We start from the raw sequence: 14519 nt of genomic DNA, 5'->3' as shown, positions 1-14519 counted from the left end.
AAAGAAACTGAAAAATAGCATGCTTCAGCCTGTATTGAAACAATATCAGTTCTTTCCCTGGAGGCGGATAGTATGTTTCATCATTAGTCCTTTGGGATTGTCTGGGATCATTGAATTGCTGCGAATAGCTAAGCCATTCACAGTTCTTCACTCAACAATATTGCTGTTACTGTTAATGTTCTCCTAGTTCTGTTCACTTTACTTTGCACCAATTCATGTAAGTCTTTCCAGGTAGAAAGTATTTATAAAACACTTGGCACATAGCATGTGTTATGTAAGTGCTAGCTATTATTATTAGCAGTAGCATCACCATCATCAAGTGTGGTCAACTCTAATGGGCTAAGATTTAAATGACTCCTTGTTTAAGCCTGAACCCACAGTAGGAGTAGTTTCAACAAGAGATGGCATAGGTCTTTCCCAAGAGCCTGTTTCAGCTGCATGATGAGGTCTCTTTAGCCATGCAGAAGTCGCTGGAGGCCTGGGGTCTTCAAGGGCCCAGAGAGATCCACCTAAAGTTTGCTGAAAGAGCAACTATGAGCTCTTCCAGTTGGATCTATGATCTCATCAGTATGTATACTCCCACTAGTAATGCAGATTGCAATTCACCCATATCTGTCTGCCTTGTGTAATAAAAATACCATTCCACAAATCAGAAGGAAAGTTCAAGTTTATTTATTAAAACACTCTTCATTCCTCCCCCCTCTCCCCTCAACCAGGCCTATACCCAGGAGAGGGAAACAGCTCTAGTTAGGTATGCAGATGGAACTCCAGAGCAATAGTAGAAGGGCACCTGCCCGTCTTAAACACAATATGAAATAATTTGGTGATGTAAGCAAGAATTTCTGTAGTAAGGAATAAATTAAAGAAAAAGAATTAGTAAGAAATTTAAATTTGCTAAAAGAAAAATATTTGCTGGAGACTCCCTCTATTACAGCTTCTGTCTTCCAGCCTTTATTGAAATTGAAGAGAAAAAAAAAGAAAAAAGAAAAGGAGTAAAGAAACATGCTTAAGAGCGTCTTAGCTTCATTCAGTTTACTTTTTAAATGCTATATGTTTGCCCTGTTCCATAAGAGCCTTGTCTCCACACTATCACATTCCCAAAAAATAGCTCTCCATTGGCAACTGCTTGACTTTTTTTTGTTCCCAGTCTGGACAAATCAGAAGGAGCCACCTTTCTCTGCTCTGATCTGCACTGTGTATTTCAGGAGAGACAAAGTTTGCACAAAACAATGGACCCTTTGAAGGCTGAGAAGGAACATATGAAAAATAAGCCCCAAAACTTTAGGACGTTTATCTTAGAACAGGCAGTTTACCACAAAACTAGAAATGTTTCTTTTTTATGTAGACACTTTGTAAAGGTCTCTATCTCTGTACAGGACAAAATATTCAAGTTTCAAAAGACCCCCAATGGACCATGAACAATGAACCTTCTATTTCTGTTCTATTTTTCCCAAGATTTGGGAAGCAGTGACAATAAGACCCAACTCCTCCAGAGAGGGCTAAAGTGTGAAATGGAATGGGACCCAGAATTTATAGCAGCACTTTTCTTTCTCTAGAATCTTTGTAACATGTTAACCACACACACACACATACACACACACACACACACACACACAGGGATGGGTTTGAGAAATGACAAGTTGGCCTGAGAAAATCACTGTTTGTAAGAGGAGACCATCAGATTCATGAGTAAGTACTACAGTGCTCTTGGGATACATGGAAAATATCTGTTCATCTTCTTGGAACATCAGGGATCCACATCTGTAATTGGTTTTCTAAGTTGCATCAAGGGAGCCTTCTATTCTCTGTTGGCAATAAGAGACAAAAAAGAGTTAGGGTCACTTATATGCCTCCTTACAACAGCTAGTGTGGGACAGTGAACAGATGTTGTATTATGTCATAGTTTCAGACATTCATTCGGCCTGTCCAATTAGACAGAGTGGCAGAGATGCTACATGGCAACGGACTTGAGGGTCAAAAATACCAAGGTTCATATCTTATCTTTAACACCAACTGTGTGATCATAGCAAATCATTTAAATTCTTCCACCCTCAGTTTCTTTATCTATAAAAGAGTGATGACAACAGTGGTTTACCTATAGATGATAATGCTCTCAGAATCTCACTAGGTTGTTGTGTGGCTCAAAAGAAATGAGGTACATAAAGCGTTTTGTAAACCTATATAGGGGTCTACTATTATAAGCATAATTTTTAATGGCTTATTTGATTTTTTAAAAATTATAATCAGGGGCAGCTAGGTGGTGCAGTGGATAGAGCACCGGCCCTGAAGTCAGCAGGACCTGAGTTCAAATTTGGCCTCAGACCAATACTTGACACTTAATAGCTGTGTGATCCTGGGCAAATCACTTAACCCCAATTGCCTAAAAAAAAAAAAAAGTATAATCAACAAACACAAATGAGGAAAGAAGAAAGCTTATTTGATTTTTTTTAATCAAAAAATTTTTAAATTAAATTTTTTAATTTTAAAAAATTATAATCAACAAACACAAATGAAGAAAAAAGGAAGAGAGTTATAAAAACTTTTTGTTTTTATGTGTTGCCTTCCCTCATTAGAATGTAATCTTCTTGAAGGCAAGGATTGTTTTTTAGCTTGTATTTGCACCTTCAGCACTTAGCACAGTGCCTGGAACATGGGAAACACAATAAATACTTTTTGACTTGACTTTGCTTTATTCACAATTCGTTTTAAAAATGTGTCAAGTTTGTATAAAAATGTGGTAAGACAAATGAGGAAAAAAAGAAAGTGTTTAAATGATTTGCATGAAACTATAAAACTTTATTTGCAGTTTGATTCTAAAATGTGATGATTAAGTTTAACAAGGTGGTGAGAAAAATCATCCTGTTTGTTTCTGGGACCACTTCTAAACTTGATTTCTCTGAATTTCTCAAGTTTTCCATTAGTTCTAGCAACTTCTTGGCTTGTCCCTCATAATTTGTCTTGACTACAATCATACCCTTGCCAGATGAGTGTAAAACTGGGGCAGTATTCTTTTCTGCTTTTGTAGGCCTCAGGGCTGAGAAAGGCCTTCTTCACTTGTATGCTGGAAGGAATGAATTGGTTTGATTTGTTAGTATTGTCATTATTAATATTTTTTTTTGTGAGGCAATCAGGGTTAAGTGACTTGCCCAGGGTCACACAGCTATTAAATGTCAAGTGTCTGAGGCCAGATTTGAACTCAGGTCCTCCTGACTCCAAGGCCATAGCTCTATACACTGCACCACCTAGCTGCCCCCAAGTATTGTCATTATTAATGATATAGTAAATCTATATGACTTCCATCTCCTCCACAAACTCAACATTCCCCTAACCTATTTCTTTCCGCCACTCCTCTCAGCCCTTGACTCCCACTTTGGATACTTATTAGCTGTATGCCATTGGGCAATTTCTTCATCTGTAAAATGAGGGTAGTAAAACCTGTTGTAACTATAGGAAGACAGAGCAGGATGAATGAATCCAAATCTGAGAGTCTAATACCCAAGTGACAGAGGGCAAATATTTAATATCTCAATGCTCCCAGAAAATTCTAAAACCACATATTGTTAACACTGACAGAGGGAGAAGCTAGGTAGTACACCGAATGTACCCCGCCTGGCGTCAGGAAGACTCATCTTCCTGAGTTCAAATCTGGCCTCAGACACTTACTAGCTGTGTGACCCTGGGCAAGTCACTTAACCCCACTTTCCTCACTTTCCTCATCTGTAAAATGAACTGAAGAAGGAAATGGCAAACCACTCTAGTATCTTTTTCAAGAAAACCCTGAAATGGGGTCACAAAGTGCTGGACATGACTGAACATGGGATCAGAGCAAGGAAGTTCTCAACACTTATAAAATCACTGGTCTGGAATAATAATAATTAATAAGGAAATACTTACCTGAGTGTGATGCTGAAATGATGCACAATTTAAAATGCTATATAAATGTCATGTTTGGCTTATCAACCACCCCTCTTTCATTTCCAAATTCCTTGAGGTCAGGGACTATCTCTTAGTCATTTTTGTATCCTCAAATAGAGGATACTAGACCTACTATGTGCAAGGCAAGGTGCTACTAGACTACCTAGACAGTCTAATAGCTACTAGATAGTCTAATAGCACCTTGCCTTGCACATAGTAAGTCTTTAATAAATGTTTATTGACTTGAATTTTAAAGTATTTTATTGAACGCTTTTATAAGGCTTCACAAAAGAAGTGACCCTTGAACCTGGCCTTGAAGGTAGAGATAGGGTTTTGACAGGCAAGGGAGAGGACATTTCAGCACAGCAAAGCCACTGTGACGAGAGGGAGATGGGATATTGGTACTAATATGCTGTGTAAACTCAAGACTGAAGTCTTGAATGGGGTTTTTACGTCTAGCTGCCCCCTGCTTCGGGTGAGGAGTTATTATGTTTGATCCTGTTGGGTGGCTTCCAGTGTTGGCTCGATCACTAATTAGCGATGGCTAAAGCAAATCACAGAGTCTCTTTGAGCTTCCATTAACTCGGTTGTAAAATGAAAGTGTTAGAGGAGAGCAGGGGTGCCTAACCTCTTTTAGTGTTGGAGGAGAGCAGGGGTGCTTAACCTCTTTTGGGTTGTGGACCCTTTCGGAGGTCTGAGGTAGCCTATGGACCCCCTCAAAGTTATGTTTTTAAATAATTAAAGGGAATGCTAAATTTCAGGATTCGTGAAAATAACTTCCCCCCATTTAAGTTCACAGACCCCCGGAAATCTGTCCATGAGCCCCAGGGTAAGAACCCCTGAAATAGATGATACCTCCTAATTCTATACACTTTCAAAATACAAAATGACAAGCTCAGACAAAAGAAAATGGACTGTATTGAATTACTTCCTAATTGTTTCAAGAAATATTTATAGGATGCCTTATATTTGCTATGAGCTGCAGGAGCGTGCTTGAGTCAGCTTATACTGGCTGGAGAGAGCTGATTGTTAAATTTTCAGTGTGAACTTTTGCATATACCACACTGCAAGTTGGGGCTTGATTTATTTGTTTTATTATTGTCTAGGCTTAAGAAAGTGATGGAGAAAATGTTAATAATGCAGATTAAACCTAAAAGTGTATTCATTTTTCCCCTTCTAAAAGGCAGTCGTTAAACATTTACCAGCAAACCACTGTGTAGGGTATATATAAATTCATAAGATACAGTCCCTGTCTTCAAGGAGCTTACAATCTAGGAGAAGAGAGATTTATATAGATATCATAATACAATGAAGGTTTTGAGAAATACAGTAAGAAAGATACAACCAATGAGATAGGTGAATTCAGAAGAGGGAGAGATCATGTCTATTTGACTCTTTTAGGAGACCCTAGGGAGAGTACCTGGGAGAAGACGAAAATGTGGGGCATATTTGGGGTGTGATAATAATAACCCTTACATTTCACTTTAAAGTTCTCAAAATGATTCATAAACCTTACCTCATTTGAGCCACACAGCAACCCTGGAAACATTAATGTACCCATTATGCAAATGAGAAAACTGAGGTCCAGAGAGTTTAAGAGCCGAAGACCACACAGCTTGTTATTCAGTCTCGTGTGACTTTCTATGACCCCATTTTGGGGTTTTCTTGGCAGAGATATTGGGGTGGGGTTTACCATTTCCTTCTCCAGTTCATTTTACAGATGAGGAACTGAGGCAGACAGATTTAAATGACTCGCCCAGGGTCACACAGCTAGTGAGTATCTGAGGCCAGATTTGAACTCATGAAGATGAGGTTTCCTGACTCCAAGCCCATTGTGCTATCCCCTGTACCTAGTAAGTGTCAAAGATGGGATTTAAGTCTTTCTTCCTCCAAGTCCAGCATTCAATCTTTGGACGAGGATACTCTTAAGGTAATCTCTCTAGATCAGAGACTCTCAACCTTTTTTTGGGTCATGGATCCCTTTGGCAGTCTGTTGAAGCCTAGAGACCTCTTTTCAGAAGAATGTTTTTAAAATCATAAAATAAAACACACAGGATTACAAAGGAAAACAATTGTAATGAAATAAAGATAATTTTTTACACGAACCCCCTGAAATCTATCCATGGTTGTATGTCTTATTTAGAACCCTGTAGGCTCCTTAAGGGTAAAGACAACACCTTATACCTCTACTAAGGCAGCTAGGAAGTCTAAGGGATAGAGTGTTAGGTCTAGAGTCAAGAAGGCCTGAATAAAAATCCAGATACATACTAGTTCTGTGCCCTATGTGGGCAAGTCACTTAACCTCCCTGTAGCTCAGTTTCCTCATCTGTAAAATGGAGATCATAGGGACAGCTAGGTGGCACAGTGAATAGAGCACCGGCCCTGAAGTCAGGAGGACCGGAGTTCAAATCCGGCCTCAGACCAAACACTTGACATTTATTAGCTGTGTGACTCTGGGCAAGTCACTTAACCCCAATTACCTAAAAAAAAAAATGGGGATTATAATAGCACTTGATCATAATACATTTGCTCAGGGTCACATAGCTAGCAAGTTGTTATTGTTGTTCAATCATTTTAGTCCTATCCCACACTTTGTGACCCCATTTGGAGTTTTCTTGGCAAAGATACTAGAGCCATTTGCCATTTCCTTCTCCAGCTCATTTGACAGATAAAGAAACTGAAGTAAACAGAGTGATTTGCCCAGGGTCACACAGCTAGTAAGTGACTGAGAACAGATTTGAACTCAGGTCCTCCTGACTCCAGGCCTGTCAGTCTATCCACTGTGCCACCTAGCTGCCCAGCTAGGTCAAATTTGAACTCAGGTCTTCTGGGTAAGTGGATAGAGAGCCTAAGGAAGGGGCTGAGCAGCCCAGGTCTGAAATGGAGCAGCTCAAAGCTTCCATGCCAACAGCAGTGGGATCAGTCTGAATTTGCTTGCTAGAAGTAGCGTGCTGAACTTATAGCCTGAGGGAGATAAGGAGATCCTGTCTCAAAAACAAACAAGGGCAGCTAGGTGGTGCAGTGGATAGAGCACCGGCCCTGAAGTCAGGAGGACCTGAGTTCAAATCTGGCCTCAGACCAAACACTTGACACTTACCAGCTGTGTGACCCTGGGCATGTCACTTAACCTGAACTGCCAAAAAACAAACAAACAAACAAAAAAACCCTAAAGTCTGTTGCTTATCTCAGACTTCATCTCCTTCCAACTTGACCTAGATTAAGCTTTCTCTTTCTGTAGGCAGATGATTGCTTGGTAGTGGTCCACAGATAGGAAGATGGAGAGGGAATTAACCTGGTGTCTGAGACCAAGGAAACTGAGTTGAAGTGTGAATACAGAAAGATCCTCTGGTGTTTTATGAAACAATAGTATAGGCTATACTGATTCTAAGGGAATGAGGCCTCCACCTTGTAGAGATTTTGTGTCAATAGAAGGAATGTGGATAGGTTTAACTGATAGAATTCTCTGTAGAGAAACCGTTATCCCACTGGAACAAATCTGATCTTTGGCAATTCCTGAGACCCAAAGGTTAACACTTCTCCTCCAAATTGCCTGACATCCTGTCCCTGTTACTCAGTCTCCCAAATAAAGAAAGTAACAAGGCTTAGCCACCTGGTAGGCTCATTTGAACTCATTTTGCTAAGGAATGTCAGTCTAGGGCTGTGTAACATCCTATATACACTAGCGTTGCCTCCTGACAGAATGATCTCTAGTCAAATGGACCAAGGTGGGCACAATTTCCTTCCCCGGAGGATTTTAGAAGTCTTGGTTGAGGAATTCCCCTACAACAACAACTACAGACATTTGTTTATATTGTTTTAATGTCTGCAAAGCGTTTTACAGACATCTTGAATGACCCTCAGAATAGCTCTGTGCGTTAGGCACTACAGGCATTTTACCCATTTTCTGAGAGGACTGAGGCTAAGGGAGGTAAATGACTGTAAAACACTGTAAAACAGTTAGTCACCAAGGAGGCTTTGAACCTAGGTGTTTCCTGATTCCAAAGAGCATTCTTTCTGCTGTATCTGGCTGCTTCTAATAAAATTACTTTCCTGCTCTCTCTCTCTGAAACGGCTGCATTTAAGGGGAAGAGAGAGATGTGGGGAGGAAGGAGAGGGAGGGCAGGCAGTGAGGATCTTTATTATAAAGATCAGAAAATATTTGGGAGACATGTACCAGGGTCAGAGTGACTGAAGGGTCAGGAACAAGGAAAGGGGCTGAGTCCAAGACCGTGCCCTAATCTGGAAGCCACCCCTCTGGCACAGTACGCCCTGTTTCGTATTATCTGTCTGCCTTCACCATAACTACAGTTTATAAAAAAGGCTGAAACGGCAGAGGAAAAACGAAGTCAGAATGGACTCAGTCAAACACAATACCAAATTAACGTTTTGGCTAAGTGGTTATCTCATTGTTAAGATATTTCCTTCAATATGTTTTCAGAAGCTGAGGCTATTAAACAAGGAAGAATGATCGCCAGTTTTGATTTCAGGAAGGAAATCCCCTCCCAGTTCCCTGAGGGGCAGTTCAACTAATTTGCTCCTGACCCTTACTGGACAATTATTAGGGAAATTATACTGGCTTATTTTATAAACAAAATCTACTGGCTTGGTTCCTAGCATGTACCCCGGGTCCACAGCCATCAGCATCTCTTTGGGGGAATCTAATTTGCCGAGCGATCTTGAGTAAGTCATTTCCTTTCTCTAGGTTTATTAATCTATCAAATGAGGGGGTAAGACTAGATGATCTTTTAAGTTCCTTTCAGCTCTAAATCTATGATTCCCTGTTAAATAACCTCTGTTCTTCAGGATTAAAGGGCAATGCTCTTGTTCACAGAGTTCTTCCTGAAGTACACATCTGTTGCTCCCCTCCTCAATAAACTACAGTGACTCCCTATTACTTCCAGGATCAAATATAAAAATCTTCTCTTTGACATTTAAAGCCCTTCACAACTTGGCCCCTTCCTGCCTTCTAGTTTTCTTATACTTTGATTACCTCCGTGTACTTTATGATGCAGCTGCACTGACCTTGCTCTTCCTTTAATACAATGATCTATCTCCCAAAAATGTGGCTTTTCCCATGTCTGGGAATACTTTCCCTCCTCATCTCAGTCTCCAGAGTTCCCTGGCTTCCTTCCAGACAGTTCAAAGCCCACCTTCCACACAGTTCAAAGCCCACCTTCCACAGAGGTCTTTCCCAGTCAAACCACACACACACACACACACACACACACACACACACACACACCCTTCCCCTTCCCTCTGAATTCATTACACAGTATATACCTTGTATGTATATAGTTTTTTTGCATGTTGTTTCCTCCATTAGCATGTGAGCTCTTCGAAGAAGGGACTTTTTTTTCTTTTTTTTTGGCATTCTCAAGCATCAGGCACAATACAATAGTCCTTGGCTCTCAGTAAGCCTTAATAAATGCTTGTTGACTAATGGAGTGAGAACAATGTTGGGGAAATATAGTACCTGTCTTCACCCAGTTGAAAAGCTGTCATGTGGAAGAGAGATTAGGCTTTTTCATTTTTGGTCCTGAAGAGCAGAGCATTGGATAGAAATCTCAAAGAGGCGAAATTAGGGCCTCACGTCAGGAAAAATTTCCTAATAATTAGAACTAGACTAAAGTGGAATGGGCTGAGTCACTGGAGACAATAGGTTCCTTCTTGTTGAAGGTCTCCACTGTGTTATGGTGGAGATCAATGGGCCACTGGGGTCCCTTCTGACTCTCAAATTCCGAGGTTGTTTGGGAGTCAAGCCATTATCCAGAGTATCTATCTACTACAGAGAATACAAGGTAAGTAAGGTGGGGACTATAGGGTATTCCTCTCACACTTGTAGCAGAATCACTGTTAAAACAGGGGTGTTTACTGAACCAAAGACTCATTTTCCTCTGTCTCACAATGCCGAGCAGATCAAAATTCTCAATTTTGCATTCATTCCAGTCCTAACTGTAAGAAAAGATTCAACTCATTTTTTGTTTCATGCTTCTTTCTCCTGAACCTAGAGGATTCCCACCATAAGCACAGCTGGTATCATTCTCTCCTCTAAAGGGATATGACTAGAATAATTCCACTGTTGGAATGAGACCTTACCACAAGGTCAAGTTCTCAGGAGACAAGGGGGTTCCTGGATATCTATTGCCAGAATGGGGCTTGGGCCCCAATGAAAAGATTTTCTAATTCAGAAATTCCTGCCAAGTCTTAAAGAAGGGTCATCACATCACACCTTTTGAGCCAGAAGGGAGCTTAGTGGCCATCTAATTCAACTCCCTCATTTTACAGAGGAAGAAACGAGAGGCCCAGAGAAAAGTGATGTTCCCAAAATCACACATAAGTAAGTGGTCAAACCCTGGTCCTCTGACTCCTACTCTGAATGTATACCCTTATGCCCTTCATCCAGGCAAGAGCAACCTCACCCAAGATCATCATTCTCACATTGCTTGACAGTAAAGTGGGAAAGAGATGTTCATGGCAAGGTTCTTCCTACAGTGGCAAAAGGAAGAGGGCCCCAAATCTGGGTCAGGGCTTGAGATATAAACTTTTGCTCCTTTCTACTTCTCAGGCCCTTTCTTCCCTTCATAGCAGCTCCTTTAATCCGCCATGTTCTACCAATGTGCCCTTATTCCAAGAAACCAACACATGTCATTTGCACAGTCTCTCACATCTCAAATGCCTTCCCTGACTCCCTTTCCCTGTAAAATTCATACTCTTCTTTTAAAGTCCATCTCAGATTCCTCCTCCACCATGAAACCTTCTCTAAGGCCTCCTTTGACTCAGAGCTTACCTAATACTTTGCTTTTCTTTCTCTAATACACTTAGATTAGAGCTCTGGAAAACCAGGCTTCGATAAAGCCCATTGGGATTCAAATGGAGCTCCTTGACCACACCTTAACCCAAATCACTCTAGCTTTCACTGATTGGCCAATAATAGATCCCAGCCCAAGCCTCACTTAGTCATTGTCTGGATTTTGATGGCTCAGAGTGAGTGTAAATAGCAGTAGTTACTGTTCTGGCCAGAAACCCTGAGGTTCTTCCACCATCAGTTGGATTTTTTTTCTTTGAGTAGGCAGACTAGGCCATCTTTTGCCTCATTTCTAACCTAGCCTTAAATTACTAAACAGGCGTTGCCTCAGACAAATTGAGACCTGGGAAAGACCTTAGCTTAAAAAGGCAATGGTCTTTCACTGCATTTGGGGTCATCTCCAATCATCCTGACCTATGACTTGCCCCTGGACTCCAATGGCTCTGGAGGAGAGAGGGAGGCTGATGACTTTGCCCAGCCCTGCCTCACTTATATCCAATTCACTTGCAAGTCAAGACATCACCCTGCTGACCTCTTTGGTCCTCCTCCAGAAGAAGGACAAACAACACTTGTCATATAGTATTTGCTTACCATAGCTATTTGTGTCTTATCCTCTTTTAGATTATGAACTCCATGAGGGCAGGGATTATGTCTTATCTAAACTTTGTATCTTCCTCTAGTACCTAATTCAGTCCCAAGAACACAGTAGGTAATTAATAAATGTTTTTGAATGAATAAAATTTTTCTAATGATCAGAACCTGCTAGGAGAAAAGTTGCACAACTCCTGATTGAGGCTGGACTTGGGGTCAGAAACACCTGGGTTTGAATCCCAACTCAGAGATTTCTTAACTGTGTGACCCCTAGTAAGTTACTTAACCTCTCTTAGATTCTGTTTTCTCATCGGTAAGATAAGGAAAATAATACCTAAGCATTTAACTCATAATGTTGTTGTAAGAGTCAAATGAGACAATGTATGTGTAAGGGAAGAAGTTCCCTCCTCTACCTCAGTTAATTTAAGGGGCATCACAAAAGGCTCAGAATAGAATTATAAAGTGTAAAGGAGGCAATAAGGAGTTTTCCTAAGACCAGGAAGGTGTGTGAATAAGTTATTTAACCAACTTGAGAGTATTAGGGCTTTGGTCATTGGATGAGGATAACTGACACCATACAGGAAACATCCGTTGGCTAAAAAAATTAGTCACACCCCTTGGGATTATGTTTAAAAGAAGCAATCCATCTAGCAGTTGAGGAATGCGAGATTGGGAGATACCCATTAGGGCTTCTATTCTTCCATTGGCTTTATCATGAGCTATTGTTGGTCAGTCATTTTTCAGTCATGTCCGACTCTTCATGACCCCATTTGGGGTTTTCTTGGCAAAGATACTAGACTGATTTGCCATTTCCTCCTCCAGCTCATTTTACAGATGAGGAAACTGAGACTAACATGGTTAAATTACTTGCCTAGGGCCGCATAGCTAGTGTCTGAGGCCAGATTTGAACTCAAAAAGATTAGTCTTCCTGAATCCAGAACCCATACTCTATCCACTGTGCCACCCAGATGCCCGTTACTGGACCTTATAGGACGAAAAGAGGAATCAGCTTCTAAGAGTATGACTTTCTCAAAGCAGAAGAGAGTTCTGACTTTGAATCCAAGAAAGAAGCAGCTCCCTGGGAACATAGTAGAGCTGCCCACTCAGCAGAGATGCTGGATGTAAGGGTAACTGAGTAGGGACTCTGCAAAGAGAATTTCTAGGCCCTGAAGTACCAGGAGTTGTAAATTACCCTTTCCCTACATATGTGCCTCGCTACACTACCATTGTATTATTGAGACAATGTGCTCTAGGTTTATGGAGGGAATATTTTGTACCAACTGCTCTTACTGTATCATCTTAGTAAATATCTTTACTAAGAGCTAATTATGTCTACTGACTGAATGTTAAGGAAACACACTGGTGGGGGTTAAGCTGTCACTCAGGGGTAGTCAACCACTGGGTTACCCTCTTCAACACAAAGTGATAGCCACCTTATGGGGATCCAATTTACAAGTACAAGCGCAAGTTGGTAAAGTAACCCAAAGAGGGTCTTAAATTTTAAAGTGCTTGCAAATCTTAAAATGCTGTATTCCTTCCTTCTTTCCTCTCATTTTTCTTATTATAGATTCAATTATTTTTATAGCAAAATAATGAATAATTTAATGTGAAACAAATAAAACAAATGATAAAATTATGGAGGTTTTCATAAATATGACAGACTACTACAGTAGTACTCTCCAAATGTCATTTTCTAACATTTATTCTTTTAAATAAGGAAACTTCTAAATAGATTTCCCAGGAGACTTACTACAAAGATTTTGAAAAAAGAAAAATAGCATTTTTATTTTTATAATTCTTACTATTAGCTGCTGTAGCTGCAAGGATAGTGAGGGAATAATAGTTTTGCTTTCTGAATTCCATAAGGCTAATCTAGCATCCCAAAGTCTCCCATTCAGAAGGCACTGCCCCTTTCTTTCCCCTTCAGGAACACACTGGAACAGAAATGACTTCAGCCAAGTTTACTGATCTTTTAACTGGTTTAAGGGAGGACAGTCTGGGAAGAGGGTGCCAGACAAGGGATACAAAAAAGTAAAACAGTTAAAAAAAAATTGACTTCTCTTCATACTGGGATTATGGTACAGATGAGGTTCTCAGCAAAATTCCATTCTCACTAGAGATAGGACTCAACTTCTAGCCCCTTCTTGACGCCCTTTCCTCAGCCCAAACCTGCATCCTATATCCTGCCTAAAAATCTGTAAACAGAACTATGACACCATTAGCCCTCAGGCCATTCAAAACTATCTGCTTACCTGAAATACGTACAATTTGAAGGCACTCCCATCCCTGTTTTCTAAACATTCCAAATCCCCAAAAGTTTCTTTTTTCTCTTTTCTAAAAACAGGTTGTTTGAAGCTAAATGACCAAGATTCAATGTACTGCAGGGGGAGCCTTCACATGCTTGAAGGACAATAGCTTTTGTTCTCCATTTGAACCAAGGCCCAAATATAGACAAGCAAAAAGTCTACATTCCTGTTCCTTGGGAGAGGCAAAGAAAATTAAAAACCTAGGCCTGCAGCCTAAACATAGTACCATACCACAGAGTACCATAGCCTCAACTGACTTTACTGAAAGAATCTTCCTTGGATTTTATCTTCTTGCAAAGGCACTATTTGTCATTGTATAGAGTTTCTGCTCAGTGCGTACTTTGATGACTCTGCTCGATCATGAGGAGGGTGGTATCAGGGTTACCCAGAAGTGCAATCCATTGGATTGTTAAGTACTAGCTCCCACTAGATCCAGAGCTGGGGAATCTCCTGAGGTCATGATGTTCTCAAATTTCCATGGAATTTTCCCGTTGCTTGGAAGCCACTGCTTTAATCCCATCTCCTAGCTGTATGCCTGAGGTTCCTTTTGACTACTGTCTAAAGAGCTATAACAATCATGTAGTCAGAAAATGTCAGTATAAGAATGGAGCTCAGAGCTCATTTATTACAATGTCCTCATTATTGGTACGCTTGCTAAAAATAATCACCTGAGAGGAGGAAGACTATGGATGATTTTGATGACATTGTGGAGACCAGGGATTTGTCTTTTTTTTTTTTTTTTAATTATGCAAGTGGAATGTATACTTACAGAATGCCTGTTCTCCCCTGAATCTGGAAGAAAAAAAAAGTATGACATTCATTTATTTAACAAGATGCAACCTGATTTTCACATAGAAAGAAGGTATGCATATTACGTCTTCATCCCCCGACACCCAGTTATG

General features: G+C 40.4%; 1 protein-coding gene across 1 annotated transcript in view; it reads right to left on the bottom strand.

The window, feature by feature from the left end:
* Positions 1-649: 649 nt before the first annotated feature.
* PECAM1 (platelet and endothelial cell adhesion molecule 1) overlaps positions 650-14519 on the bottom strand; it is a 95896-nt gene continuing 82026 nt past the window's right edge. The window contains exons 14-15 of the mRNA XM_027872851.1: positions 14387-14409; positions 650-1805 (exon numbers count right to left, since the gene is read on the bottom strand). Of these exons, the coding sequence (XP_027728652.1) occupies positions 1776-1805; positions 14387-14409 (53 nt within the window). The 3' untranslated portion in view covers positions 650-1775. The remainder of the gene's footprint in view (positions 1806-14386; positions 14410-14519) is intronic.

Source organism: Vombatus ursinus, unplaced genomic scaffold (assembly GCF_900497805.2).
Source record: "Vombatus ursinus unplaced genomic scaffold, bare-nosed wombat genome assembly UNPS02014801.1, whole genome shotgun sequence".
Taxonomy (NCBI): domain Eukaryota; kingdom Metazoa; phylum Chordata; class Mammalia; order Diprotodontia; family Vombatidae; genus Vombatus; species Vombatus ursinus.
The sequence above is the reverse complement of the archived record's forward strand: the minus strand, read 5'-3'. Positions and strand labels throughout refer to the sequence as shown.